Source organism: Lithobates pipiens, unplaced genomic scaffold (genome assembly GCF_037356315.1).
Source record: "Lithobates pipiens isolate NorthernLeopardFrog02 unplaced genomic scaffold, aLitPip1_a1.2 Scaffold_19, whole genome shotgun sequence".
NCBI classification, from domain to species: Eukaryota; Metazoa; Chordata; class Amphibia; order Anura; family Ranidae; genus Lithobates; species Lithobates pipiens.
In genome coordinates this window covers 530,970,830-530,998,132 of record NW_027507764.1, presented here as the reverse complement: position 1 = coordinate 530,998,132, position 27,303 = coordinate 530,970,830, and the positions used below count along the sequence as shown (strand labels likewise).

The window sequence follows — 27,303 nt, the reverse complement described above, 5'->3', positions numbered from 1 at the left end:
GAAGAGGACACTGACTTATGGGATAAATGGCCCAGATTGGAGACATCTTTATCAAAAGCGTCCAAAAAAATCTGAATCGTCCTTCGAAGATGCTGGTGTTCTAAAGCAGTGGTTATCAACCCTGTCCTGAGGGCCCACTAACAGGCCAGGTTTTATGTATTACCTTGAGAGGATACACACTAAAATACTGCAATCACTGAGCAGCAAATGATATCACCTGTGATGTATTTCAGTTATCTTTAAAACCTGGCCTGTTATTGGGCCCTGAGGACAGGGTTGATGACCACTGTTCTAAAGGACCCTATGGCTATGAGGAGGAAGGCTAAAACAAGAATGGGAGGCTTGCGCAGCGAACTTCAAGACAGCTCTTGCGACTACTTGCGTGGCAAGAACTCCAGACCTACCTACACTTACTGGTAGAAAGACACCCCCCGAGGGATGACATTTTAGATGCCCTTTCTACATTGAAAAAAGCTGTAGCTTTAATTGCGGATGCCTCTACGGAGTTGGCTAAATTCTCGGCTAGATCCACGGCTCTGATAAATGAATCTAGAAGAGTGATTTGGATTAAATCGTGGAGCAGGAATGTCACTTCAAAATGGAAACAGCGCACTCTTCCATTTTTTTTTGGTGAACTTTTGTTCAGAAAAGAGCTGGAGTCTGTTATAGAAAGAACAGCAGTTACATAGTTACATAGTTAGCCAGGTTGAAAAAAGACACAAGTCCATCCAGTTCAACCTTAAAAACAAATAAATAAAATAAAAAATAATCGTACAATCCAAATACCCAATTTTATGCCCACAATTGATCCAGAGGAAGGCGAAAAAAAACCCCAGCAGAGCATGCTCCAGCAGTCAGAAAGGTTTCCCCATACCAAGAAAACAAACAACGAAAATACATTTTCGTCTCTTTAAGCAGCCACAAGTTAAAGATCCTAGCAAGCAGGAACAGAATAAAAGATAGTAAGAGGGAGACTGGAGTCCTTCCTCTCACCATGGCAAGCAGTTATGAACAACAAATTACCGTATATACTCGAGTATAGGCCGACCCGAATATAAGACGAGGCCCCCAATTTACCCCCAAAAAAACTGGCAAACTTATTGACTCGTGTATAAGCCGAGGGTGAGACATGCCTGTCCATCCCTGTGTGTGTGTCCGTCCATCCCTGTGTGTCCGTCCATCCCTGTGTGTCCGTCCATCCCTGTGTGTCCGTCCATCCCTGTGTGTCCGTCCATCCATCCCTGTGTGTGTGTGTGTCCATCCATCCATCCATCCCTGTGTGTGTGTGTCTCCATCCATCCATCCATCCATCCCTGTGTGTGTGTGTCTCCATCCATCCATCCATCCATCCATCCCTGTGTGTGTGTGTCTCCATCCATCCATCCATCCATCCCTGTGTGTGTCTCCATCCATGTGTGTGTGTGTGTGTGTGTGTGTGTGTGTGTGTGTGTGTGTGTGTGTGTGTGTCCAGCCTACCTTTGTCCCGAGCCTCCGTCCCGTGCCTTGCCTCCTTGCCTCCGTCCCGTGCCGTGCCTTGCCTCATTGCATCCGTCCCGTGTCGTGCCTTGCCTTGCCCCCGTCCCGTCCCGTCCCGTGCCGTGCCGTCCCGTGCCCTCTTCGTCGGCGGCCATTGTAAAGTTCAAAAGCTGCGCCGCCGCCTTCGCCTGTGATAGGCGGAACACTGAATTTCCCAGCAGCCTGTGTTCCGCCTATCACAGACGTCGTATCATCCTCGTCCGTAGTACGAGGATGATACGACGTCCGTGATAGGCGGAACACAGGCTGCTGGGAAATTCAGTGTTCCGCCTATCACAGGCGAAGGCGGAGCCGGAGGCGCGGCTTTTGAATAGAATGGCCGCTGTCTGTCTGCTCGACACGCTGATCGAGCGGGCAGACAGCGATGACTCGAGTATAAGCCGAGGGGGGCACTTTCAGCCTCAAAAAAGAGGCTGAAAATCTCGGCTTATACTCGAGTATATACGGTAATTGTTGCTATGGGTTAGAATTCTACAGCAGATCGCCAGACAGGTTTTGGCTGACAACTCTTCCAAAAGACAAATCAAAATGCTCAGCAATGACAGCTATACTACAAGATGTTGCACCAGAAGGCAATAAGCTTGATTCCGTGGTTCCAAGCAGAAGTTGGCTTCTTCTCTCACATATTTTTGAGGAAAAAAAACACTCAGGGAAATTCAGATTAATTCTGAACCTGAAAAAAGTCAATGAATTTGTGAGATGCAAAAAATTCAAGATGGAATCAATCTACACTGTAATGCCGCGTACACACGATCGACTATCCGGCGGACTAAGTCTGGTGGACCAGAGTCCGGTGGACAATTTGAGTGTATGTGGGCTCAGGCGGACTTTTTCTTCCCAAAAGTCCGGCGGACTTTGAAAGAAGTCTTGACTCAAAATTGTCCGCCGGACTCAGCTTTCCGGCGGAATATCCACAAGTCTGTGTGCTAGTCTGCCGGACTTTTCAAATGAACGGACTTGCCCACACACGGAGTAAAGTTCGTTCATTTTGAACGTGACTCCAGGTAGACGGGACTAGCAAAGGAAGTCAATGTCACCACCTCCATCGGTGAGATTGACACCTTGCTAGCCCCGTCGCCTGGTATGGATTTTAAGGGGAACCCCTAAACCGAAAAAACTGTGTGGAGGTCCCCACAAAGTCCATACCAGACCCTTATCCGAGCACACAGCCCGGCCGGTCAGGAAAGGGGGTGGGGACGAGTGAGAGCACCCCCCCTGAACCATACCAGGCTATGTGCTCTCAACATGGGGGGGTGCTTTTGGGAAGGGGGGTCCTGTGGCCCCCACCCCAAAGCACCTTGTCCCCATGTTGATGAGGACAAGGGCCTCTTCCCAACAACCCTGGCCGTTGGTTGTCGGGGTCTGTGGGCAGGGGGCTTATCAGCATCGTCGTTGGCCCGGTCTTCTCGTTCATAGCTGTCGCCGCTGCCTTCTTTTTCTTCTTCTTCTCTTCCTCTGATGTTGACATGACGCTCTCTCTCTCGCTGTAATGCCAGGGATGCGTTGCGCAGCGACTTATATAGGCATAAGGGGCGGGGTCACCGGATGATGTCACGTGGTGGCCACACCCCTTATGATGTCACTGCCCAGCATCCCCAGGACTGTGACATCATAAGGGGCAGGGTCACCGTGCTCAGATAAGGGTCTGGTATGGACTTTTTCGGCGTATGGGGTTCCTCTAAAAATCCAAACCAGGCGACAGGGCTAGCAAGGTGTCAATCTCGCTGATGGAGGTGGCGACATTGACTTCCTTCGCTAGTCCCGTCTACCTGGAGTCACATTCAAAATGAACGGACGTGGCCGGGTGATGGAGGACAAGTTGAATTTGGTATTTTGTCTGCTCCACATTTGTAAGGTATGTGTCACAATACTATTTAATGGTCTTATTTTCTGAGGCGAGACAGTCTTGGACCACAATAGTCCTTTTAGATAATATGGGAGGACCGATTGTTCTTCGAACAGGAGCCAGGGGATTTGGGAGGAAGAAGCATACCATTGTGCAAGTTGAGTAAGTCTGGCTGACAGATAGTATATCCATAGATTAGGGATGTTAAGACCTCCCTTCAATTGGGGCCTAAACATTAAGGAGTAACTGAATCTTGGTTTTTTGTTTAGCCATATGAATTTGTTGATTTCTCTTTGGAGAGAATCTAAAGATTTTTTGGGCACCGAAAGAGGAAGGGCTCTAAAAAGGAATAGAAGTTTGGGTAGTATATCCATTTTTGTAGCCACTATTCTACCAGAGAATGAAATTTGGTATGATGACCAAGATTTCATTAGGTTTTTGATGTTGTTAAATATTGGAGGGTAATTGGCATAAAATAGTGCTTTGTAAGAGGGTGTAATATGGATTCCTAGGTATTTAAATGAGTCAGAGCACCAGATGAATGGAAATTTGTCTTTAAGCGTTGTAATCATGTTTGATGGAATATGAATGGGAAGGGCAGAACATTTAGAAAATTTACACTTAGGCCAGTCAGGTCATGAAAAATGTCCAGCGTTTTGGTCAGATTCGGTAAGGACATGAATGGATCTGTTAAATATAGAAGGACATCGTCAGCATGAAGGCTAAGTTTAAACTCCTTGGACCCTTTAGTGTATCCTTTAATATCTGTATTGTTTCTAATCGCGCAAGCGAGGGGCTCTATTGCAAGGGCAAAGAGGAGCGGGGAAAGTGGGCATCCTTGTCTGGGACCCTTGCTCAAAGGGAAAAAAGTCAGAGTTGGAATCGGGTAGTTTGATACGTGTTTGTGGGTTATGGTATAAAGCTTTAAAACCATGGAGAAATTCACTGTTTATACCGAATCTAGGGAGTAAAATGTCCAAATATGACCAGCTGACAATGTCAAAGGCTTTATGGATGTCAAGGCTGAAAAGAAGTGTGGGAGTAGAGTTTTGGTTAGAGTCTTGGATGATGTTTGTGGTCAGTCTTATATTATCCGTTATCTGTCTGTCAAGGATAAATCCTGTTTGGTCTGGGTTAATTAGCGGAGGGATAACTGCGGCAAGTCTGTCGGCTAACAGGCGGCTGAATATTTTGAGATCATTGTCAATGACGGAAATGGGGCGATAGTTTTGTGGGATGGAATGGTCTTTGTTTGGTTTGGGAAGAAGGGACATGTTTGCTAAGAGCATTTCTGATGGGAATTTATTTCCTTGTAGAATGTGATTATATAATTTTGTTAGGTGTGGGGTTAATGTGGAGGCAAATTTTTTATAATACGATGAGGAATAACCATCAGGGCCTGGAGCAGTAGATGTTTTTAATGAGGTAATGATTCTATTGACTTCTAAGTCTGTGCAGGGAGCGTTGAGCATCTCTATTTGCTGACTAGATAAGGAGGGTAGAGTAATATCATTAAACCAGTTCAGAGAGGATTGCTTGGGTAGAGAAGGAGGAGTAGAGAGGAGCTTCTTGTAGAAGTCTAAAAATATGTTGATAACTTCTTTAGGATGGGATACTAAGTTACCTGAAGAGTTACGTAGTTTATAAGTGTGAGGGGGTTTTGTAGTTTGGTTTAATTTCCTGGCAAACATAGTACAATAGGAGTTGCTAATTAGCAGAAATCTTGCTTTAGACCATCTAAGGGCTTTTTCAGTGTCTGAAGTAAGTAATAAGTCTAATGCTGTGCGTTTTTCTTGTATTTGGTTGAAGAGATCACTAGAAGGGCTTTGGTTGTTCCGGTGATACAAGAGGACTAAATCTTTGGTAAGAGATCTTATATCAGCTAGTTTAGTTTTGTTTTTTGTTGAGGCAATTTTTTATCAAGTAACCTCTCATGACCGCCTTATGTGCAATCCATAAGGTTGTGGGCAACGTGTCTGGGGATACATTAAGTGCAAAATGTAGCGTACGATTAAGAGATTTGGGGAAGGCCTTAGAGGAAGGAACAACTCTGTTCTATCCAGTGCTGAGTGGGCGGCTAGATTACAATCGCCCTCAACAATTAGATGTGTGGAGTGAAATCTATCCAAAGTGTCAAAGAATTTAGAAAAAAAAAGCTTGTTTGAGCATAATTCGGGGCATATACTGAGGCTATAGTAATTGAACGACCTTCTATTGAACCCCTCAAGATCAAATATCGGCTATCAGGGTCTTTAAACACGCTTTGGATTTCAAATACAACAGAATTCTTTACGAAGATTGCCAAACCTCTAGATTTGGTATTAAACGTTGTGCAATAGAATTGGCTATAACATTTGTCAAAAAATTTAGGATGTTTATCGTATGCAAAATGAGTTTCCTGCAACAAGATAATGTCTGCCCCCAATCTCTTGTAGTGTCGGAACGCCTTCTTCCTCTTTTGAGGAGAATTAATGCCCTGGGCATTGTGAGATATCACCCTAAGCCCCATTGGACAAATGGAAGGAGGCCATAAAGGTAATAGGGTGAAAGGAAAGGCTCATGACGCATTTACCAATATCATCAGCCCAGAAGGCCTTAGGATTACAATAGGACCAGAGAGAAAGAGTAAATTGGTATATTTAACGATGTAAAGTGATCTGTCATTAGTATACCACATCATTAAGTATAATGAACCTAGAAATGAGTTTACTTTGGTTGAACTTTTTTTTAAGAAAAAACATGTGATAATTAATATAGAATATGGAGTCAGGGTGAACAATACTACCTGACCAAAAAACATTTTGAAGTGGACAAATATGTCCAGGGGAGCCCGATCTACACTGGTGATAGATATCATGATCAGGAGCGCAAAAAACAATGCGAACCTATCCATAGGCTGGGAACACCAGATGAGTAGGGGGGCAAACTAACTGAGACGGAACAGACCAGCCTCAGCGAAGATTCTGTATTTAAAAGAAGGTATAGACGCACATTGCATCAAAAAATAGAAACATTGAATAGTGAGGAAGTGAATAACCCCATATAAACAGGAGATATATAAAAAAAAACAACAACAAGTGACCCCAGGAAGGGGTGTAACAGATGTTTGCTTTGAGCTGCTAAATTACCTTGCACCTTTATGACAATATAACACACTATTATATACTATTCCTTTTTTTTTTCCTTCCTTGTTTCCCCTGTCACCCCCCCCCCCCCCCTTTTAGGTCTGGTAAAGAAAGTAGAACATTCTAAAAATAATTTCGTTTTCCTTTTCCTAGATGTATTCAGGGAGGGAGGAGTGTAAGGCAACTGAAGAAGAGAAACAGCTTAATCAAGCCTCCAGGTTTCTAAAGGATTGACGCCATCTTCTTTGGTCTCAACGTGTTTCAGGGGTAGCCCAGATTGGTGAGGGATGAGGAGTAGAAGGTCTAGCGTCAGCAGCTGTGTCCAGAAGCCCCAACTTAGCCAGGAGTTCTTTGCCTTCTGAAACATTAACAACGGTGTAGGCGGTGCCACTATGGGGCACTGTGAGTTTAAAGGGAAAACCCCATCTATATCTTATGTGCGCCGACTGTAGAACCGAGGTTATTTCCTTCATTTTACGTCTTCTTTCCAGTGTGGCCTGGGAAATATCCGGAAATATCTGAATTTTAGTGCCATCTAGTTCGATGTTGTGCATGTTTCTAGAGGCTCTTAATATGCTCTCTTTTGTGATGAAGTCCTTCATGCATAGTATAATATCTCGAGGTGGCTTGTCTGGTGGTGGTTTGGGACGTAAGGCCCTATGGATTCTATCACAGGCAAATGAAGACGGTGGTACTTCTGGAAGGAGGATGTGGAACAATTTGGAAACCGCCGGCATTAGGTGTGAGACCAATTCAGGAATACTGCGAATCCGGTATGGGGGAGTGGCCAGATGGAGGTGTGAGTGAGTGAGTGAGAGTGTGAGTAATGCCCAGGCTCCCTGCCTCCGCTCCGAGACCCGAAGAATGCGAGCTATTTTTCCCTGACAAGACCTCATTTTGAGCGGCTGGTTCGGGAGATTGTATGTCACCTTCACTCTCCCCTTGCTTGCTGAAGACCGTCGGAAAGCGCAGAGAGCTGCCGAGACTGCCCGAGTAGAGGTCTCGTGGATGGCTCGGGTTATCGCAAGACTTCGAGAGGAGACCCGAAGCCGAACGCTCTCATCCGACGCTGCACGAGAACACATAGAGGAGGCTCCGTGACCGACCCGGACCGGGACACCACTGCCGACGGAACCCGGTAGAGTACACCATCAGGTTTCGACCAACGGAAACCCCTTCCCTAGAAGCCTGAGGTACCCTGAGGTATGCTGTGTATGTTGTATAGCCCAGTAGGGCTTGCTGGAAGCTAGCAGGAAAACCGGACAGGATCCGCACGCTTAGAGCATCGAGGACGGTGATTGCAGGCTTGTTAAAATTTGCTAGCACGGCAGCATATTGGCGCCCCCTGTTCTGATGGAATGCCTGTTCCCCCCCTCCTGTTTTTTTTGAACTGCCAGTCGGCGAGAGCCTAGCTCCATAAAATAATTGGTGTACGCTCTTGGCATTGTGGGACTTATAGACTAATAGTTCTTCTCCCTTTCCAAGTGCCCTTAGCTAAAAGTGGACCTTTTTTGCTGGAAAGTTTTGGGGAGATACACTATTTTATAAACTACTCCCCACTGGCTTATTGTCTTCCCCCCTTCTTCTCTTTTTCTTTTTGCAAGAACTACTATGCTCAGTAAAAGAGCCGTGGAGGACATGCCACATGGGGAGGGGAACCAAAAAACACGTGCTGCCAAGGAAAAACTGAATCAAGCCTCTGCGGCCTCAAAACTTGAGCGCTTTGCACATGCGACTTCTCCAGGCAGGAAAATACAACATCATCCGTCAGGCCAACTTAAAACCCAGGGGACATTGGGGGATAGGAGAAGTGCGGGTTACTTGGCAGCAGACCCTGGTACCTTACCTCCTGGAGGGGGGTAGGTGAGCCATCCCAAGAGGAGAATAAGATGTCCCAAAAATCTGTAGGGGGCGGTGAACCTACCCTACGAGAGATTCTGTCGGCAGTCAATGAGTGTAAAACTTCTATCTCTGGTCTTGATAGCCAATTAAGAAATATCCAAAATGAACTGCATTCTATGAGTCAACTATTAAGTAATACCATCGATAGAACAAACGCCCTAGAGGGAAGATTAAGTATGGTGGAAGATGAACTATCCCCCTTACAGGGAAAAATTGTTGCACTCCAGAAACAAATTATCGCACAAGCATCTAATATTGACGACATGGACAACAAGAGCCGCAGGAATAATGTGCGATTAATTGGTCTTCCTGAGGGAAGCGAGGGTTCTAACCCTATAACTTTTTTGGAGAACTGGTTTAAGGAATTATTGGGAGATGTCTCCTTCTCCTCGCTCTCTTGCATTGAAAAAGCCCACAGAGTTCCTGTTAGATCGCATCTAGCAGAGGGACGCTGCAGGCCAATGATACTGAAATTTATTAACTACAACGATCGAATGATCCTGATGCAGAGAGTTAGGGGATTGGGAGACATCTTCTACAGAGGGACTAGAGTGTCATTCTATCCAGATTTCTCATCGGACTTGCAGAAACAGAGAGCGGAGTTTGTGCCTGTTAAGCGTACCCTGCAAAAGTATAAGATAACCTATGCTTTATTGTATCCAAACCCGACTTCGTGTGTCTGCTCTGGGCTCAACATTATTTTTCAGTTCTCCACTGGAGGTTATGAACTGGCTGGAGGAACATAAGGGGACTCTTTAGCGGCATTTAGAGTCGCTATGTACCACCTCTTGTACTAGTTCTTGGGGGGGGGGGCAGGGGTGGGTTCTTTTTTATTTTTTATTTATTTTTTCTCTTTTTTTGGGGTTTTGGTTGTTCCGTTTTGTCTTGCTCTGTTTTGTCCCATGTTACCAATAGGTTAATGGGGTGGGGTAGGGAGGGGGATGAGCAGGTGGATATAATGTATCAATTAGGGATGGGGGCTAATGCATTACGGGTTATTGTGCACTATACGGTGAATTACATTGTGTATAAAGTTTATGTAAGGTGTAGCCACAGCTGCGGTGAGAGGGTGGGGGGGGGGGGGTGTGAGGGAGAAGAATATAAAATCGTGCATAATTACCACTAGCAATATTTCACTTATGAATTTATGTTAATGAACGGATGGGAAGTTATAATGTCACTGTTTGCTACCTGAGAGAAGTGGGATAAAGATATAATAAACCAATTAGGGAATGGGTAAGCACCATGGGTCACAGAGCACTAGGATACTATAAGGAAAATTAAATACTACACTATTCTATATTAGTTGTGGCAAACAAGGCTTTATAGTTGAGTCGGGAGGGGGAGACTCGAGGGGGGTTGGGGGTGGGGGTGGTGGGGATATATCTATATTCTAAGGGTATATAATATTATAACCACTGTGCTTTTGAAGCCATATCAGCACCTCTCCCCTTTTTTTTTTTTTTTTTGAGGGACATAACTGGTGTCATGGAGGGATTATGACCCCACCTTGAACTTGTGTCAAATGGGTATGGTAGGATTATTTGGGGGGGCGGGGAGCAAGGGTATTCTTGAATGGGGTAAGATCATACCAGCTACAATTGAGACCCCCAGGAGTTGCTCTAATGGGCAGGGATGGGGGGGAGGGGGGCGAGTCTTCGAACACGTGCTGTTGGCATTGGGGTGGTGACGGGGAGCAGGTTGAGATGGGGGATGGCGCCGGGGGGAGGAAGCGGCTCACTCCCCCCTCGCCTCCTCCCATCCCTGGGCATATCAATCACTGGAGTCGATGGGTAGGTGGAATATAATCTCATGGAATGTGAGGGGCCTGGGAGATCCTAAGAAAAGGGGGTCCGTGATGTTGGAGATGGAGAGGAAGGGACCTGTTTTTTTTTTTTTTTACAGGAAACCCATCTAACCTCAACTACGGCCCCCCATCTACACAACCGGAAATTCCAGGCATACTATCACTCCTTCTATTCATCATACTCTCGCGGTGTGAGTGTGCTAGTCTGGAAGGGTACAGATTTCTTATGTAAAGAGTCCCAGGTCGATGGGGAGGGGAGATTTGTCTTTTTACACTGCTTGATTGATGGGCAAGAATATGTTTTGGCTAATATCTATATACCTCCTCCTTTTAAGCTGGAGGTTATGTACAAATTCCTTATGTTTAGCCTGGGTAAACTACCGTATATACTCGAGTATAAGCCGAGATTTTCAGCCTCTTTTTTGAGGCTGAAAGTGCCCCCCTCGGCTTATACTCGAGTCATCGCCATCTGACTGCTCGATCAGCGTATCGAGCAGACAGACGGCGGACATACTACAATTCGAAAGCCTCAATTTCCCAGCAGTCAGTGTTCCGCCTATCACGGACATCCGCTCATCCTCGTACTACGGACGAGGATGAGACGATGTCCGTGATAGGCGGAACACAGGCTGCTGGGAAATTCAGTGTTCCGCCTATCACAGGCGAAGGCGGAGGCGCGGCTTTTGAATTTTAGAATGGCCGCCGAGGCGCCGACGAAGAGCGGCGATCCTGGCAAGGCACGGGACGGAGGCAAGGCAAGGCACGGCACGGGACGGGACGGAGGCAAGGCACGACACGGGACGGAGGCAAGGAGGCAAGGCACGGCACGGGACGGAGGCAAGGAGGCAAGGCACGGCACGGGACGGAGGCAAGGAGGCAAGGCACGGGACACAGGCTCGGGACACAGGTAGGCTGGACACACACACACACACACACACACACATGGACACACACACACAGGGATGGATGGATGGAGACACACACACACAGGGATGGATGGATACACACACACACAGGGATGGATGGATGGAGACACACACACACAGGGATGGATGGATGGAGACACACACACACACAGGGATGGATGGATGGATGGAGACACACACACACAGGGATGGATGGATGGATGGACACACACACACACACAGGGATGGATGGATGGATGGACACACACACACACACAGGGATGGATGGATGGATGGACACACACACACACAGGGATGGATGGACGGACACACAGGGATGGACGGACACACAGGGATGGACGGACACACAGGGATGGACGGACACACACACAGGGATGGACAGGCATGTCTCACCCTCGGCTTATACACGAGTCAATAAGTTTGCCAGTTTTTTTGGGGGTAAATTGGGGGCCTCGGCTTATATTCGGGTCGGCCTATACTCGAGTATATACGGTAGGTGTCCCATGGATAATAGCTGGAGATTTCAATGAAACTATGGATAAGAGCTTGGACAGATTTCCTTGCCCAGTGGGGAACAGAACCGGCCGATTATACAAATTCCTACTAGAAGTCGGACTAAAGGATATTTGGCGTATACGACACCCCCAGGATAGGCAGTATTCTTGCTTTTCTAGCACCCACCAGACGCTATCGAGAATAGATATGGGTTTGGGGAATAAAGAGGCATCAGGGCTGGTGGCAGATATAGTATATGAGGCACGTGGGATTTCAGATCATTCCCCCTTAGTTATAACCTTGAATACGGGAGAGAGTGCCCCACTGGGAGAGTGGAGAATAAACCCCGCCTGGTTGGAACTAATTGATAGCTCTAACCTTTTAGGGGCACGGATAGGGGAATTTCTCCAAATTAATAGAGGGACAGCGGCGCCCGGAATTGTCTGGGACTCCCTAAAAGCCTTCCTTAGAGGAATACTCATACAGAAAATTGCAATAACTAAAAAAGAAGCCCGAGAGCAAGAGAAAGAAATTAGAAATGATGTTATCCAGGCTGAGAGAGCGTTCGTGGAGGATCCATCGCCGGGGAAACAACAGGCCTGGGTGGACTGCCAACAGATATATAAAATGGCCCTCTTAAAGAAGGCAGAAAACCAGCGCATCTTCCAACGCCAATACTATTTTGGTGAAGGAGAGAGGGTGGGTCGAGCTCTTTCTTTATTAGTTCAATCTAATGGTCCCTCTACCGTAATACAAGCAATTAAAACACAGAATGGAGACCTAGTCTCCAGACCCCCTGAGATTATGAAGGTACTTAGTGATTATTATAGAAACCTATATAAATCAACTACACAGGAACACAGAAATCTGGCCACTAACTTCCTACATCAAACCGCTATTCCTATGCTCTCAGACCAGGATAAATTGAATCTTGATCTGCCACTTACGCTGGAAGAATTAAAAAGTGCAATGACTAGTATGCCTAACTATAAATCCCCTGGCCCTGACGGGCTCCCAGTAGAAGTCTATAAACGCTATAGCGAACAGCTGATGCCGGCACTACTGGAAACATTAAACCATGCATTAGAAGCGGGAGAGCTCCCTGCTTCAATGCTAGAGGGTAATATCACTTTAATTTTAAAGGAGGGGAAGGACCAACAAGAGGTCTCGTCATATCGGCCGATATCCTTGCTATGTTCAGACGTAAAAATTCTAGCTAAGGCCCTAACAACTCGTTTAAATAACTATATTCATAAATTAATACATCCAGACCAGTCCGGGTTTATCCCGGGCAGAATAACTAGTACTAATATTAGGAGGGTTTTTTTAAATCTACAAATACCTAGAGACAATGAAGGCCCAGGCACCATATTGGCTTTGGACGCTACTAAAGCCTTTGACAGCCTGGAGTGGGGTTACCTCTGGGGTGTACTGGAACGCTTCGGCTTTGGCCCCTTATTTATCCAATGGGTAAAGTTACTCTATGGGGGACCTAGGGCAAAGATTAAAATGGGGACCCTATTTTCCGATACATTTTACTTAGAAAGAGGTACGAGACAGGGGTGCCCGCTGTCTCCCCTCCTGTTCGTGCTGGCTATGGAACCCCTGGCTGTGCTGGCGAGATCGCGCCCGGACATCCAGGGATTCTGGCGCAGACCGGAGGAGGAGAAAATGGCCCTATTTGCAGACGATGTCCTGTTTTTTATTGGCGATACGGGCTCTACTCTGAACAATGTAGTGCAGTTGATGGAGGAATTTGGGCAACAATCAGGTTTGGTCATCAACTGGAGTAAATCAGCACTTATGCCACTGTCGGGGTTTGGAGACTCAATATTACCTACGGTTTTGGGATTAGAAGTGGTGCCCAAGCTAAAATACCTGGGTATCTGGATTTCTAGAGATATAAATCAGTATGTTGAGGAGAACTTAGTACCATTACTGATGAAGCTGAAGCAAAAGGTTAATAATTGGTGTCGCCTCCCCCTGTCTGTGGCAGGCCGCTGCAACTTAGTAAAAATGATTTGGCAGCCACAGATTCTATACATTCTCCATAATTCCCCAATCTGAATTAACCAGAAGTGGTTTACCAGATTGGAGGTACTGATCCGTGAGCTAATATGGAGGAAGAGACAGCCTCGCATTCGTTTGCAGACATTGCAGCTCTCTGCAGAAAAAGGAGGAGTAGCGATACCACATCCAAGAACATACTTTCTGTCAGCCCAGCTCCTGGGGCGGGGGTTGAAGGTGGTGGCTGCCCAAACCATAAATTGATGATCGACAAAGCATATCATAAAACACTAGCTGAAGTTTTGGAGGCCAACTCATTTGCTTGTAAATGCCCTACTAATGTACTGGCGAGGAAAGTATGGCAGATAGCCAAGCAACTCCTGGACTATGAGGGAGTAACTGAGTATACACCCCTATGGAACAACGGAGACTTGGCTGAATTAAATAGTATAGGTAGGCCACTGGAGTGGGAGAGAAGGGGGATTACTAGGTTAGTGCATCTCTACCAGGGGAACCTTATGAAATCCTTTGAAGCCCCTTCGGCACGAATTTGGTATTCCTAATAGAACGTTCTACATATACTTGCAAGTGAGACATGGGATACAAGCACAGTATCGTACACTTACCATTGAGAGGATAAAGACCCCCCTACTTCAGGAACTTCTCGATCGAAGGCAAACAAAGGGCCAGATTTCTAGGCTATACATAAAACTTAAGGATAAAGTGTTGAAAGGAGAGGGTCCTGATAAGAGTAGAAGGGGATGGGTGGCAGATTTGGGACCACTTAAGCAAGAGCAATGGGACGAGACTCTAGTAAAGGGGAACCTGGTATCTATCTCTCCATCACAGCGCATGTCCCACAAGCTCTTTATATATAGGGCATACTATACCCCTAAAAAAATGTGGAAAATAAGTAGAAAATCTAATGGTAATTGCCCCAGATGTGGGGCACTAGGGGATCTTCTCCATATGGTATGGAAGTGCCCAAAACTGTATCGGTACTGGATAGAAATTGTACATAGAATTAATAGGACTTTTAACACCACCCTGAAACCAGAAGCTAAGACTTGTCTATTAGGGATTACGGAAGGGGGTAGAATATCTGCTGTAACAAAGACATCCATACTAAGGTGCTTGTACCAGGCCAGACGACTGATTGCGTTGAACTGGCAGCCAAAAAGCCCCCCAGTACTACAAGCATGGGTAAACGCCATAAATTCCACAATTTGGTGTGAACGAGCAATGTTTATCAGACAAAATAATTTTAAAAAATTCAAGGCGTTATGGAATCCATGGTTGAGAGATATTGGTTACCCCCTGGATGAGATAGTGGACGATAAGACTTAGCGAGTACTCACCCGGTTTCGGCTTGGTGTGGCTTGAGAGCCCTTTGATGTTCTCTACTCCTGTCCCCGAAGTGATCTGTCATCTTCCCAGCCGGCCAGCCTGAATCGGCCTGGCCGGAGCCGGTAGCACGTGTTCGTAGAATGGGGTTTTGGGGGGGGGGGGAGCTTAGCAGGCGGGTCAGGGATAACTAGTATGTTATGTACGATTATGCCTGCGTTTTTTTGTAAATTTTATGATGGAAGAATTTGTATTCTTTGTTGTCTTATATGATAATTTTTTATAACTATGTTTCATGTAAAAGAAAAGAAAAAGAGAAAAGAAAGATCTTTTTCAATAAAGAGTAATTAAATAAAAAAAAAAAGGAATACTGCGAATCCTAAGGTTGTTCCTGCAGTTGCGGTTATCTAGATCCTCGACTTGAAGTGATTGCAGATAGGAGCGCAAAGTCTATCCTAAGGTCATTATGAGCCAAGGATAGCTCATCGTGTTTAGTTTCAAGAACATCTGTAGGCCCCCCTAGGGAGGCTATCTCTTGTGTAAGTGTGCTTGTTGTTTTTTGGAGCTCAGATTGGATTTTGTCTGCGAGTCTTTCATAAATCTTAGTTAGGCTGGCATCTAAGTCGGCTTTTGTAATCTGAGCAGAGTGATCACTATTGTTTTGAGTGGAGGCAATCCCTTGAAGGGGGGGTACCAGCTGAAACAGGAGAATGCTCGGCCTTTGAAGTGCCAGCTCCTTTTTGAGCCATTTTCTTCTGCTCCTTGTTGCGCAGAGGATATGAGGTTAAAGAGTGTTGTTGGTGGTGTTGTGAATGGCGATGGGGTGCCTTCTTGCCCGACGGCATGCACTGCGTTGATCTGCAGGGGAGTTAATTAAAGCAGTAGGGAAACTCCTTGCAGAGAGTGTAGAATTTTCGCTGAACTGATGGGGTAGTCAGATTGTATAGCTGAACTACATCTCGTCCAGTATGCGTTCCCCTTTGGCTGGGGGGGTAAGTTTAGATCATATTAGTGGGTCATATTTAGGGTGAAAGGTAGTCCCATATTATGGCTGGGATGTGGGATGATATAGCCAAGTAGTAACAGTTGACCCAGATAGGTATCCCGTTGACAACTGTTGCTCAAGTGTGGAGGGAGGACCGACCATCAAGCTGGGGCACTGATCAGACCCGATGAGGGGGTGCCAATAGGTGGGCAGGCGCTGGAATATCATCCAGGGGGATTGAAAAAAAAAACCTGTGCGGCTCCAAATAGTGAGTTTGAGCTAAACTGGTGGTGGTATGGCCGCAGGCCCAACTGTGGGATATGAGGCCCACACAGTGCTACTGCCAGAGAATGTCCACTATGGGCCAGTAATTATCCCTTGAGCAATGGGCTCAGAGTGTTGAAGGGGACGCCAGTACAGTACAGGCCTGGGGTATCAAGCCAGGGGGTGTAAGCTGTCTGGGGGCAGTATATGGGAGGCCAGGCCAGTGTAAATAAATAGGCCTAGTCCGCGATAGAAGGCCGGGCTGGCCGCAGAGCGTTCTCTCGGGCAGCAGGCTCAGGAAACACTGGGGATCTTCAGGCCTAACTAGGCCGCACTAGGCCAGAGTTGGCCACGCCCCCCCGAATAAAGCAAAAGCCTGAAACACACACCACTGTATGGGGGCAATGAATAGGTGATCAGGCCGGTGTAAAAAGCAAGTTCAAGGCCCCAATGTTAGACCGGACCTGCCGCGGAGCAGAATTTCGGGATGTAGTTGTAGGAAACACTGGTGATTCTCAGGCTCTGCTAGGCCACACCAGGCCGGGACCGGCCGTGGCCTCCCCGGGTGCCGCCGAAGCCCAGAACAGCCCCCAGAATGCTAGATAGGAGGGATGATGATGGGCGGGGATGGATGAATGTCCTTTACGTCTCCAAGCAGCAGGGATCTTGAATATCCAGGAGGCCTTAGGGAGGTAAGATGGCGGCGGCCGAGGGTGTCTAGCGGCGGAGAATCTCAGGCGTCCGTGGTCCGTTTTTTGCCGCAATAACGATCCAGGACACTGCAGATGGCAGATCTGAACCGACTGGAGCCATTTTAGTGACCCGAAATAAAGCACAGATGTGCGGATGGTAGTGGATTGATCTGTGGGTGACTGGAGCCAATAGCTCTGTTTTTTAACCCCTCCTACGTTGTCCCCACTATTTACCCTGTCATATCTGTCCCTATGCTTATATGGTTTATGCTCCAGGCCTACCTGGAACACTGTTGCTGGCAAACGCTGGTCTGCTGACACTGGGACTGATGTGGCAACACTGTTGCTGACTTACACTGGGCTGGTAACACCTACATTGTGTGGCTGCAGTCAGGAACACTGTCACTAGTTTACACTAGTCTGGTGATGATATGGAACACTGATCTGGCATCACTGACAATGGTCTGGCCGTGATTAGAAACACTGTTCCCGGTGTAAACTGGTTTGGCCTCACTGACATGGATGTGACCTCAAAAATTAACACTGACTGGCTGCACTGGTTTGGTGACATTTACTGATGTGGCTACCGATCAAGTAAAATTTGGCTGGTTGCACTGGGGTAGTGACCCTGCAACTGATACGGCTAACAATTTCATTGGGCCTGTACCTTGATCTATGATCTGCTGTGTCCCAAGGAAACAGTGATCCCAGTGTGTACTAGTGCATGCCCTAGAGGGTGCACACAAGCAGCGGTAGCAGGAAGATGTTCTAATATGCCCTCCCACATCTAAGAGTGAGCTCTTTTAAAAAAATAAAAATAAATAAAACTGGCATTTAGAAATCATGATTGCTTAGTGGACACCAGATGCCTAATTTGTAGTGGTGACCTTGGTTTGGTTCACAGGAAGGTTGAAGAACCCAGCCTGGAATCTACGGGAGCCTAATCTTTTTTTCTAGCCCAATTTGCAAGCTTTTAGTTAAAAAAAAAAAAAAAGAATGGATGGAAGAGCACTGCAATGGGGGACATGTACCAATTCAAAAATAATAATTATGATCATAAGAATAATAGAACACCATTTAGTAGGGAGAAATTTTTTTTTAATAAGGCTTAAAGTGATTGTAAAGCTTGCTTTTTATCTTCTAATAACAAACATTGTATACTTATCTGCTCTATGCAGTGGTTTTGCACAGAGCGGCCCAAAACCTCCTTCTTGCCTCCCTAGTGAGCTGCTGGCTGTGGTGGTACTTGTGCAGGCTTGATCCTAAGCCAGGCTCTGTGTGTCTATTCAGACATACAGCACAGCTCAGCCCGACCCTTAGTCTCTCTGCTCACAGGTTTGGCCTGACAGCAGCCAATGGCTCCTGATGCTCTCAGCCCAGCCTGTAATAGAAGAGAGGGGAGAAGAGCTGCTGCAGGCGTTCACAGCGCTAGACCAAGATCGGGCTTAAGTATTAGAGGGGCTGGAGGGGGGAGGGGAGCCACTATTAAAAAGTTGTTTTATCTTAATGCAGAGAAAGGTGAAAAAAAATACTTTCTCTTTTGTTCATTGACGGACACATCACCTTTAATCTTGACCTTAGTGTTATATTGCCACCTTCAGGAGAGGGCTAGGCAGAACACATAAAAACAGCAAAGCTGTACAGTACCGCCCAGGGGGCGGCCCTACTGACTATAACCCCTCACTCTGCTCCCATGCTACCAGCAGCTCAATTTTTTCTGCCTAGTCTAGAAGGACCTGGCTCCCTGTGGGGACCAATTGTTATTGGAATTTTTTCTTTTTCTGCGTTTTTTTTTATTCCTGTGATCTACAATCAACAGCTGGGCTGGGTGACAGGCTGGATAATATAGATCCTGGTAGTCTCCCTAGCCTGGCCATCGAGCGTGTGCAGACCTTAGCTAAGTGCTGGGTTGGCCACGACAAGCCCCGTCTGGTTCGGGGTGGCCAGTGAGCTATATGCACACATATGACTGGGCTACTGCTGTCCGTGTCACAGTGTGCCATGGCCGACAGCCACCCCATACTGCTTGGGTGATGGGTCTGTCCATGGAATGCGTCCTGCAGTCGTGGCAGGAGGGGTAAATACGGTTCCACCTGTTTCGGCAGGATGGAGCAGCTGGGCTTTCCCTGAGAGGTCGACTAGGGGGTCTCTCCCTGTCCCTTTCTTCTCTCTCTGTCCCTTTCCCTCCTCCCCATGCTAAGGGGCTGCTGTGTGACTGGGCATAGGGGGTGTGGAGCACATACCTGGCCGGGGGTCCTCTGGGGGGTCTCTGGGTCCTGGCAGGGGGCTGCATTGGGTGGTTGGTGATCCGCTTGTTTTTGCCCTATTTTAGTGCTGTCCTTGGGGTGTCTGTGTGCTGCATATGGGGACTGGCCTTGGCCATTTTCTTGTAGCCTCAGATATATCTCAGATGTATCTGCTGCCATTTTCTTGGAGTGCGGCCATTTTTTAGTAGCCTCAGAAGTGTTATTATCTAGCGCTGGGCACTGGTTAAACCTAGGAACAGCACAAATTTGACACAGGACATCTCGTGGCAGGCAGAGGGGAGAGCGGACGGCGGCAGCACAGCACAATACCTGGGTCAGGGTGGTGAGTCCTGCTGGGGGGCCCTCAGTCTGTGGTAGCTAGGTGGGTGGGCTTTTTTTGTGACTTGCCTTTGGTCCCCTAGGGTGACAGGCGAGAGTGGACCAGCATGGGGTCAGAAGCTGGCGCTTCTTCCCCAGACATCCCTATTATAGTAACCGGTTCCCCTGCACCTGCAGTGCTTATGAACGCTCTGTTGGCGGTCCTGGAATCTTTTTTTGACAGGGTAGAGGCGGCATGCGCCCGTCCTCTGGGGAGAGCTCTGATTCAGACTCAGGTCCCGCTGTGGCAGGCGGCCCCTGTTCTGACGGGACCATTCAGACAGTGAGGATGACTCCTTGTCCAAGTCAGCGCAGGAAAAAATGCTAGTAGGAGCACTTATCACAGCGGTGCGGGATACCTTAAAGATAAAGGATATGGCGGGGGCATCTGCAGAGGTGTCAGTCCCTTTTGGGTCCCACAAGCCGGCCCGCACTGCTAAAGTGTTTCCTTATTTAACTAAATTTATTTACAAGGAGTGGGGAAGACCGCAGCGGGCCTTTTCAGTCCCGAGACGAAAGGCGGTGCGTTACCCCTTTGAGGAGAGTTTCCTGAAAAAACGGACATCTCCAGTTGTTGCACCCCCTGTATCCAGGTTAAATAAGGTAACTATGATTCCTTGCCAACAGAAGAGCCGAGGCAGTTGAGCCGCCCATGTTTACGGTGGTGGGGTCAGCATTGCGGCCAGTGTTAGCCACAGCCCTGGTATCACAGACGCTTACTGAATGGGCTAAGTTGTTGCATCGCGAGTTGGAGAAGGAACAGGTTTCCCCGGTCTGTATGGAACTGGCAGACCAGTTGGTGCAGGGCCTTAAGTATGTCTGGGCAACAAGGTGCCCACTGAGGGACAAAAGCGTCCCTGGTTTTACATGCAGAACAAGCTGGCGAGCAAATCTGTTGCCACATGAAGGTTTTCCCCCGCCCGACTCTCAGGTGGGGGAGGGGGGGTTGCCTTCGGGAGTTTGCAGTACGGTGGACCTCCCTCCTTTGCGACCAGTGGGCCTGTGAACTGGTTTCATCAGGCTACAAGATAGAGTTTCTTTCTCGTCCGCCAAACTGATTTTTTCCATCCAACCTTCATCTTCTTCTGGCTCATCAGTAGTAAACTGGCAGGTGGAATACCTCAGTAGTCAGCTGCTGGACCAGGGGGAATGTCGCTGCATCCGGATATATTTTGGCTCATTTGCCTGAGGTGAGGCACGCCAGATGTGGATCTCTTGGCCTCTCAGCTCAATCTGAAAGGTACAGAGGTTTGGGGCCAGGTCAAGAGATCCCTGGGCGGATGGGTCAGACGTGTTGGTGGCTCCATTAGGGCATTATCGGCTCATTTATGCCTTCCCCCACTCAGAATCCTACCTAGTCTGCTATGCAGAGTGGAGGCTGAGGGGATTCCGGTGATTCTGATTGCCCCAGATTGGCCTCGACGTTCTTGGTACACCGACATAGTTAGAATGGTGGTGGATTTTCCTTAGCAGCTCTCGATGCGGGAGGACCTTCTGTCGCAAGGTCCAATACTTCATCCTGCTTTAACGTCGCTGTTTTTAGCAGCATGGCTAGCAAGGGACCGAGTACTGTTGGCTTCAGTAATCTCCACTACTCTGAGGGAGCGGAAATCCTCGTCTCTGAAGATTTATCATCGTACGTGGAAGGCCTACATCTCCATATGTGAGGAGATGGGGTAGAGTCCACGTACATATTCAATTGCCAGGATCCTGCTATTTTTGCAGCGAGGTGTGGATCAGAAACTTGCATTAATTACCATTAAGGGGCAGATATCAGCTTTGGCTGTCTTTTTTTCAGTGACATTTGGTGGCTGACTCATTGGGGAGTGCGTATGTTCAGGGGGTTCGACATGTGGCCCCTCCGTTACGACCACCGTTGCCCCTGTGGGATTTGAATCTGGTGCTCTCGGTGCTTCAGAAACCGCAGTTTGAAAACATTAGGGAGATTCCCTTATTGACACTCTCTCAGAAAGTAGTCTTTTTAGTGGTTATTACATCTGCAAGTCTCCCTACTTGATCCTCCACAAGGATAAGGCAGTACTGCACCCGCAGCCTTCGTTTCTTCCAAAGGTTGTTTCGGCCTTTCATCTAAATGAGGACATTGTGCTTCCGTCCTTATGTCATCGGCCGTATCATCCCAAGGAGGTTACTTTGTATCCTTTGGATGTGGTCCGGGCTCTGTGGGTGTATCTGTCTGCTACAGCTCCTTTTCAGAGGTCGGACTCTCTGTTTGTATCAGTGGCTGGTTTGAAGAAGGGCCTGGCGGTCTTGTCGGCCACCATTTCTAAGTGGATCAGACAGATCGTGGTTCAGGCTTAAGCTATAAGGGGGCGGGCACCTCCCTTTCCTGTCACAGCACATTCTACCAGGGCAATTGGTGCCTCCTGGACTTTCCAACATCAAGTGTCCTTTTGCCAGGTGTGTAAGGTGGCGACCTGGTTGTCCGTTCACACTTTCACTAAATTTTACAAGGCTGATGTGAGCGTATCTTTGGATGCATGCTTCAGCCGCAAGGTTTTGCAGGTGGCCGTTTAAGGTTGCAACTCTTTTGTTGAGGAGCTTTTTGTTATGGGTGGAATTTATTTTATTTCTGTTCCCACCCCTCATTTTTGACACTGCTTGCGGATGTCTGTAAGGTCAAAATTAAAAGGTGCTGTGTCCGTCAATGAACGAAAGAGCAAATAAGGTTTTTGTACTCACCGTAAAATCCTTTTCTCTGAAGTTCATTGATGATTTTTTGAGGAATTGAGCTGCTGGTAGCAGAGTGAGGGGTTATAGCCAATAGAGCCGCCCCCTGGACGGTACTGTACATCTTTGCTGTTATTATGTGTTCTGCCTAGACCTCTCCTGAAGGTGGAGATATAACACTAAGGTCAAGATTAAAGGTGCTGTGTCCGTCAATGAACTTCAGAGAAAAGGATTTTACGGTGAGTACAAAAATCCTATTTTTACCTTTACAGGCATGTTAAAGAGTACAATTCACCCATTCCTTGAACCACCTCAATACCAGCATGCTACACCCATTTTGGCTCTGTGCCACCTCCACCCAAAAACATGTTGATAACATTGGCAGTCCCCCCCCCCAAACAATCTCAAAGTCATTGGTGGGGTGAGTGGCACTATAACCTCCACCCACTCCTTCCATCATTGGTGGTACACCCCCCCAACACAATCCCACAATATTAGGGATCAGTGGTCCTTGAACTGCTTCCAAGTTGTTTTACAGCCTTTCTCTGCTACAGCCTGTAGTTCATTAAATCCCCCTACTTCCCCTTCTTTCATTGTAATAGGAAGAGGTAGGTTCAGTATTCCTGTTTTCATTTACGATTAGAGATCAGAGCAATGCCAATTAGATCGGTGTCTTTTGCCTATTGCTCTCCACTGTCTAATGACAGTGGGAGCAGCAGCATTGTGCCAGCTAGTTTACATTTTGTAGTCATACCATGACTAAATGAATAACTTCTGCCTGGAACAGCTGGAGACTTGGGCATGCAGACAAACTGGACACATCTAGCCATTTAGTTTGCCTGTTTGGAGAACTGCGGGCAATTTAAACTCATGGGTGACCCGAACCTTGAACTTATGCCTACTAATTAGCTCCTAATAATATCTGCCATAATTCATGTTACTGCATTGCACAAACAAGAAAAATGATGTTCATTTTACAATTATATATTTTGAAATCCACATCTAATGGCACACTTTGTATACATTTTACTCAACAAAGCATTACATAAAATACTCTTTATTTTTAGTTTTGTGCAATAGGTCTGTTTGCACCTGAACGTTTAAAAAAATATTTTCAATGTTACTCTCCATTTTTTTTCTAGTACCCAAAGAACTGAAAGTTGAAGTAGAGCAAACAGGTAAAAAGTTTGACTTTTTTTTAAAAAATATTTAGCATGCAAACACCATAGAATTGCTATAACACTATGTAGTATAAAAGTTAGGGTTGAGAAAAACTACAATATTGGAGAAAGAAAAATGGGATTCAATGATTCAGAATGCTATAAACAAAATATTGGCTGGAAAAATCAGCTCTTGGATAAAAACTCAACACAGAATTTCAACTAACGGTGACGAATTTGTGTAGAAAGAAAAGAGAACTGAAGGAATCTGTCAGTGAGGAAAAACCAAATGCAAATAATATAAACAAACAGTTGTTTATAGAGTTATAATTGGTGTCCAATATGGCACATTAAACATTAAAGATGTTAAATGTAACAGTGCTCCAGTGCTCCATACCCAATCAAAATACTGTTATACAATATGTGTGTGTGTGTATATATATATATATATATATATAATTGAGCAAAATTAGAAAAACGCAATACTTTTGTGTTTGCCCCTATTTATCATGAGCTGAACTGAAGGATCTACAACTTTTTGTAGAGAAAAGGCCTATTTCTCTCAAATATTGTTCACAAATCTGTCTAAGGCTTGATGCACACAAATGCGTTTTTTGATGCATTTTGCATTCTGCAGAAATGCAGGGAAATTTTTTAACATGGGTTCCTATGGAACATGTTCACATCAGTGCATTTTTTGCCTCTGCGCTTTTGGAAAGGGTTGGGGACTTTTTTCTCCTGCAAAATGCAGCATTTTGCATGTAAAATAATTCAACAGGCCCGCATCCAAAATGCAAGTACCACGATTTTACAGCGATTTTGCAGTGGTTTGTGTTTTTTTTTACACTGTATATAGCTGGTTGCTAAGGAGGGGCCAGGAAGGCGGCCTGCCGTGTCCTTAGCAACAGATGAGTCATCAGCTTTCAGCTGACCTCCTGCTAAATGTAAAAAAAAAGGTGTGGAGTACCCCCCCAGGTCCATACCAGGCCCTTGGGTCTAGAATGGATTCGGAGGGGATCCCCTGGCCAAATTTTTTTTTAATGGTGTGGGGGTCCCCCCAAAATCCATACTAGACCCAAGGGCCTGGTATGGACCTGGGGGGGGGGACCCCATGCCATTTTTTCTGTCATTTTTTTTTTTTTAGCCAGCAATTCTTTTTTCTTTTCTTACATCAGGAGACACAGAGCCATAGTAATAACTATGTGGGTTATATCGGCATATCAGGTGCTGGACACTGGCACACCCCTTAAGGCGTGAATTTCCACCATATAACCCCTCCCATTACTGGGAGTCCTCCAGTGTCTAAGGCAGCCTTTCCCAACCTTTTCAACACAGAGAAACCCTTGAAATAGTTCTCCAGTCTCAAGGAACCCCTGCTCAAAATTAGAAATCTACAACTCATGATACATTAGTGTGATGGTCAGTGGGAAGAATGGTCCTTACACTCTTGGTCATTGGGAAGAATTACCTCCTTACAGATAGTTAAAAAGATCAATGGTGTCGGTGGAAACTTATCCGAGAGGCAGAAATTGCCCAATGCTGAAGGAACCCCTAGCAACCTCTGGAGGAACCCTGGTCTAAGATGTTGGGCACATGTAAGGATGTGTGTACTAAGCTCCACGGGTAGTAATCCTTTGATGAGAGCCAGGCATCCTGACTGGATCCATTCTGATGTCTCCGTAATGGACTAAATGAAAGGTACCCGGGCCTCGTCATCCGAAGACACAAGGTTTTGCTTGCGAATGCTTTTAAGCTGGGCCCTGGGATCCAGTACTGTTTGGTAGTAAGGCCAATAAAAGTTTACTGGCAGGGTCTTCTTGCAAGTCCAGGATTGTTTTTTTTTTTTTATGTCTGACAAATCCTGCTGCGAGGAAAGGTAGGGGAGATAATCTCTCCTTCCATGTATTGTGTTGTCATGTCTATATGTCACCACTGGAGGCTGTATTGAGCACTCACCATTCTGACGCTGGAAACAGCAGAAGCTCCACTCTCCTCTCCGTTCAAGCCAGCCCAGACCCTCAGATACGAAAGGGGGTCTGATCACTTCCTGGGCCCCCAGATTGGCGATTTTGATCTATTTGAATGCCAGCCAGCTGCCTCTTTCTTAAAAAAAAAAAAAAAGGAAAAGGAAAAAAAAGTTTTTTAGGCAAGTCGTGGCCGCTTGCCGAGCTTAGGATTTACCCCCTCGCCGCTGCCCGCCATGATGCCGGTGCTCATGCGGGAGATTTGCTTCCCTGTTTGAAACAGGCAGGGGGGGGCGGTTTCACGTGGGGGGCGTGGCTAAACAGCATCAGATGCAGGCAACACGTGTAGGAAGTAGTTAGAGCTCTGCAAGAGAAGCTACTGAGAGAGCAGAGTGGTTGCTGGTCAGGTTTGGTGAAACAGGCATTTTCCTTTTGGTAATATTGTAGTGTATAGCTAGGACTAATAGCAGTTATTGTACTGTACTAGTCTAGCAAGTGAAACATTCTTTTGCTGGTACTGCCTCTGCTTTGTACTGTAAGCTATGAGTGTCAAAGGGACCAGGAACCCCTCTAAGGGGTTAATGGTATACAACAAACTAAAAACCCTTCAAAAGAATGTCTTCCTCCCCGAGAGGTAAAAAGAAAAATACGGCCAGTCAAGCCGTCAAGGGTAGAACACTTCTGTCCCTGTGTATTTCATACAAACAGGTTTTTTTTCTTCTACCATTTAAAAGATTATTGCTATGATGTCTCTCCATAGTAGGACTAAACATAGCAGATTTCCATCTAGTCCTCTGGGCTCTTTTGTTGAGGTGCAGGAGGCCGGGGATCAGGTAGATCTTCCCAAATATTGGAAGATAACTTATTTTTCCTCTTCAGAGGATCCTAACAGGGAGGGATTAGCTGCACAAGTCAGGTGTTTGTCTACTCCCTTACTTAACCCTTTTGTTGCCTGCCACCGGCTCTTGAGGTTTCTACCTCTAATAGGGTTCATTTGAATCTCCCCCACCTGGGGTTGTTTTTTCCTATTCTTGCATAACTTATATATTCTGAATGGGAACATTTATATAAAAGAAATGGGAGCTTCCAGCTATTAATGCTGCAATCACCTCAGTGAGCAGAGTCTCACATGTCCAGTGGATAATGACTGATGTTAAAGGATCCAGCAAGTTAAGGTTGGATTTTCCTTTTAAAGACAAGATGTCTTTTGCAGTTCTGGCTGCAATTGGAGCAGCTCAGTCCATTAACCCTTTAACGTCTGCTCCACTATTGTGGTGGAGCGCATTTTGAGTCACGCCAATGCATTGTAATGTGGACTCCAAGGGGTTAAGGAACAGGTGTGAGATACCTGAAAGTTCTGCCTGATCAGCAGGCCCAGCAAGGGGCTGGTGTATTTGACGCACTGTGTATCACAGATACTATGAAGGACTCGATCGTTTAAGCCCTATGGCTTATACTTGGACTAGTGCATTTTTGCAGAGGTCCAGGGCTGAGATATTGATCAGCCGAAGCACTAGGTGAAAACCTTGAGCAAGTCTGTGTCCCTTCCTGGAGTATGACTATTTACAGTGGATAAGTACATCCAAAAGGGGTAAAGCTCTCTTTACCAATAAAGGAGGTTCAAACAGTTCTCCTTTAATCATGCAGCCTCTCATAATGCCTGCGGTATGTGCCTTTAGGCGGTCTCGACAGGGGCAGCACCAGGATCTTGGGGCGGAAAGCCCATGAAGCCGAATGCTAAGGCCTTCTCATGAAGGAGCACCCCCACTCGTTTGAGTGAGGGGAAAGGTCCTGCAATTCTCAAAGTCTGGTAGGAACAATGTTAAGAGCAGAGTGATTTCTGCAATTTTTTTTTTCTCTCTCCTTCAAGGCCATCCCTTACACGCAGTTTTATTCAAAGACTGCTTCAAGACACCATCCTGTTGGTCTGGAATAAAG

General features: G+C 46.5%; 1 protein-coding gene across 7 annotated transcripts in view; it reads left to right on the top strand.

The window, feature by feature from the left end:
- SLC43A1 (solute carrier family 43 member 1) overlaps window positions 1-27,303 on the top strand; it is a 740,549-nt gene that overhangs the window by 515,427 nt on the left and 197,819 nt on the right. For all 7 annotated transcript variants that reach the window (XM_077493198.1, XM_077493195.1, XM_077493197.1 and 4 more), the window contains exon 10: window positions 23,384-23,419. In XM_077493198.1, coding sequence (XP_077349324.1) covers window positions 23,384-23,419 — 36 coding nt within the window. The remainder of the gene's footprint in view (window positions 1-23,383; window positions 23,420-27,303) is intronic.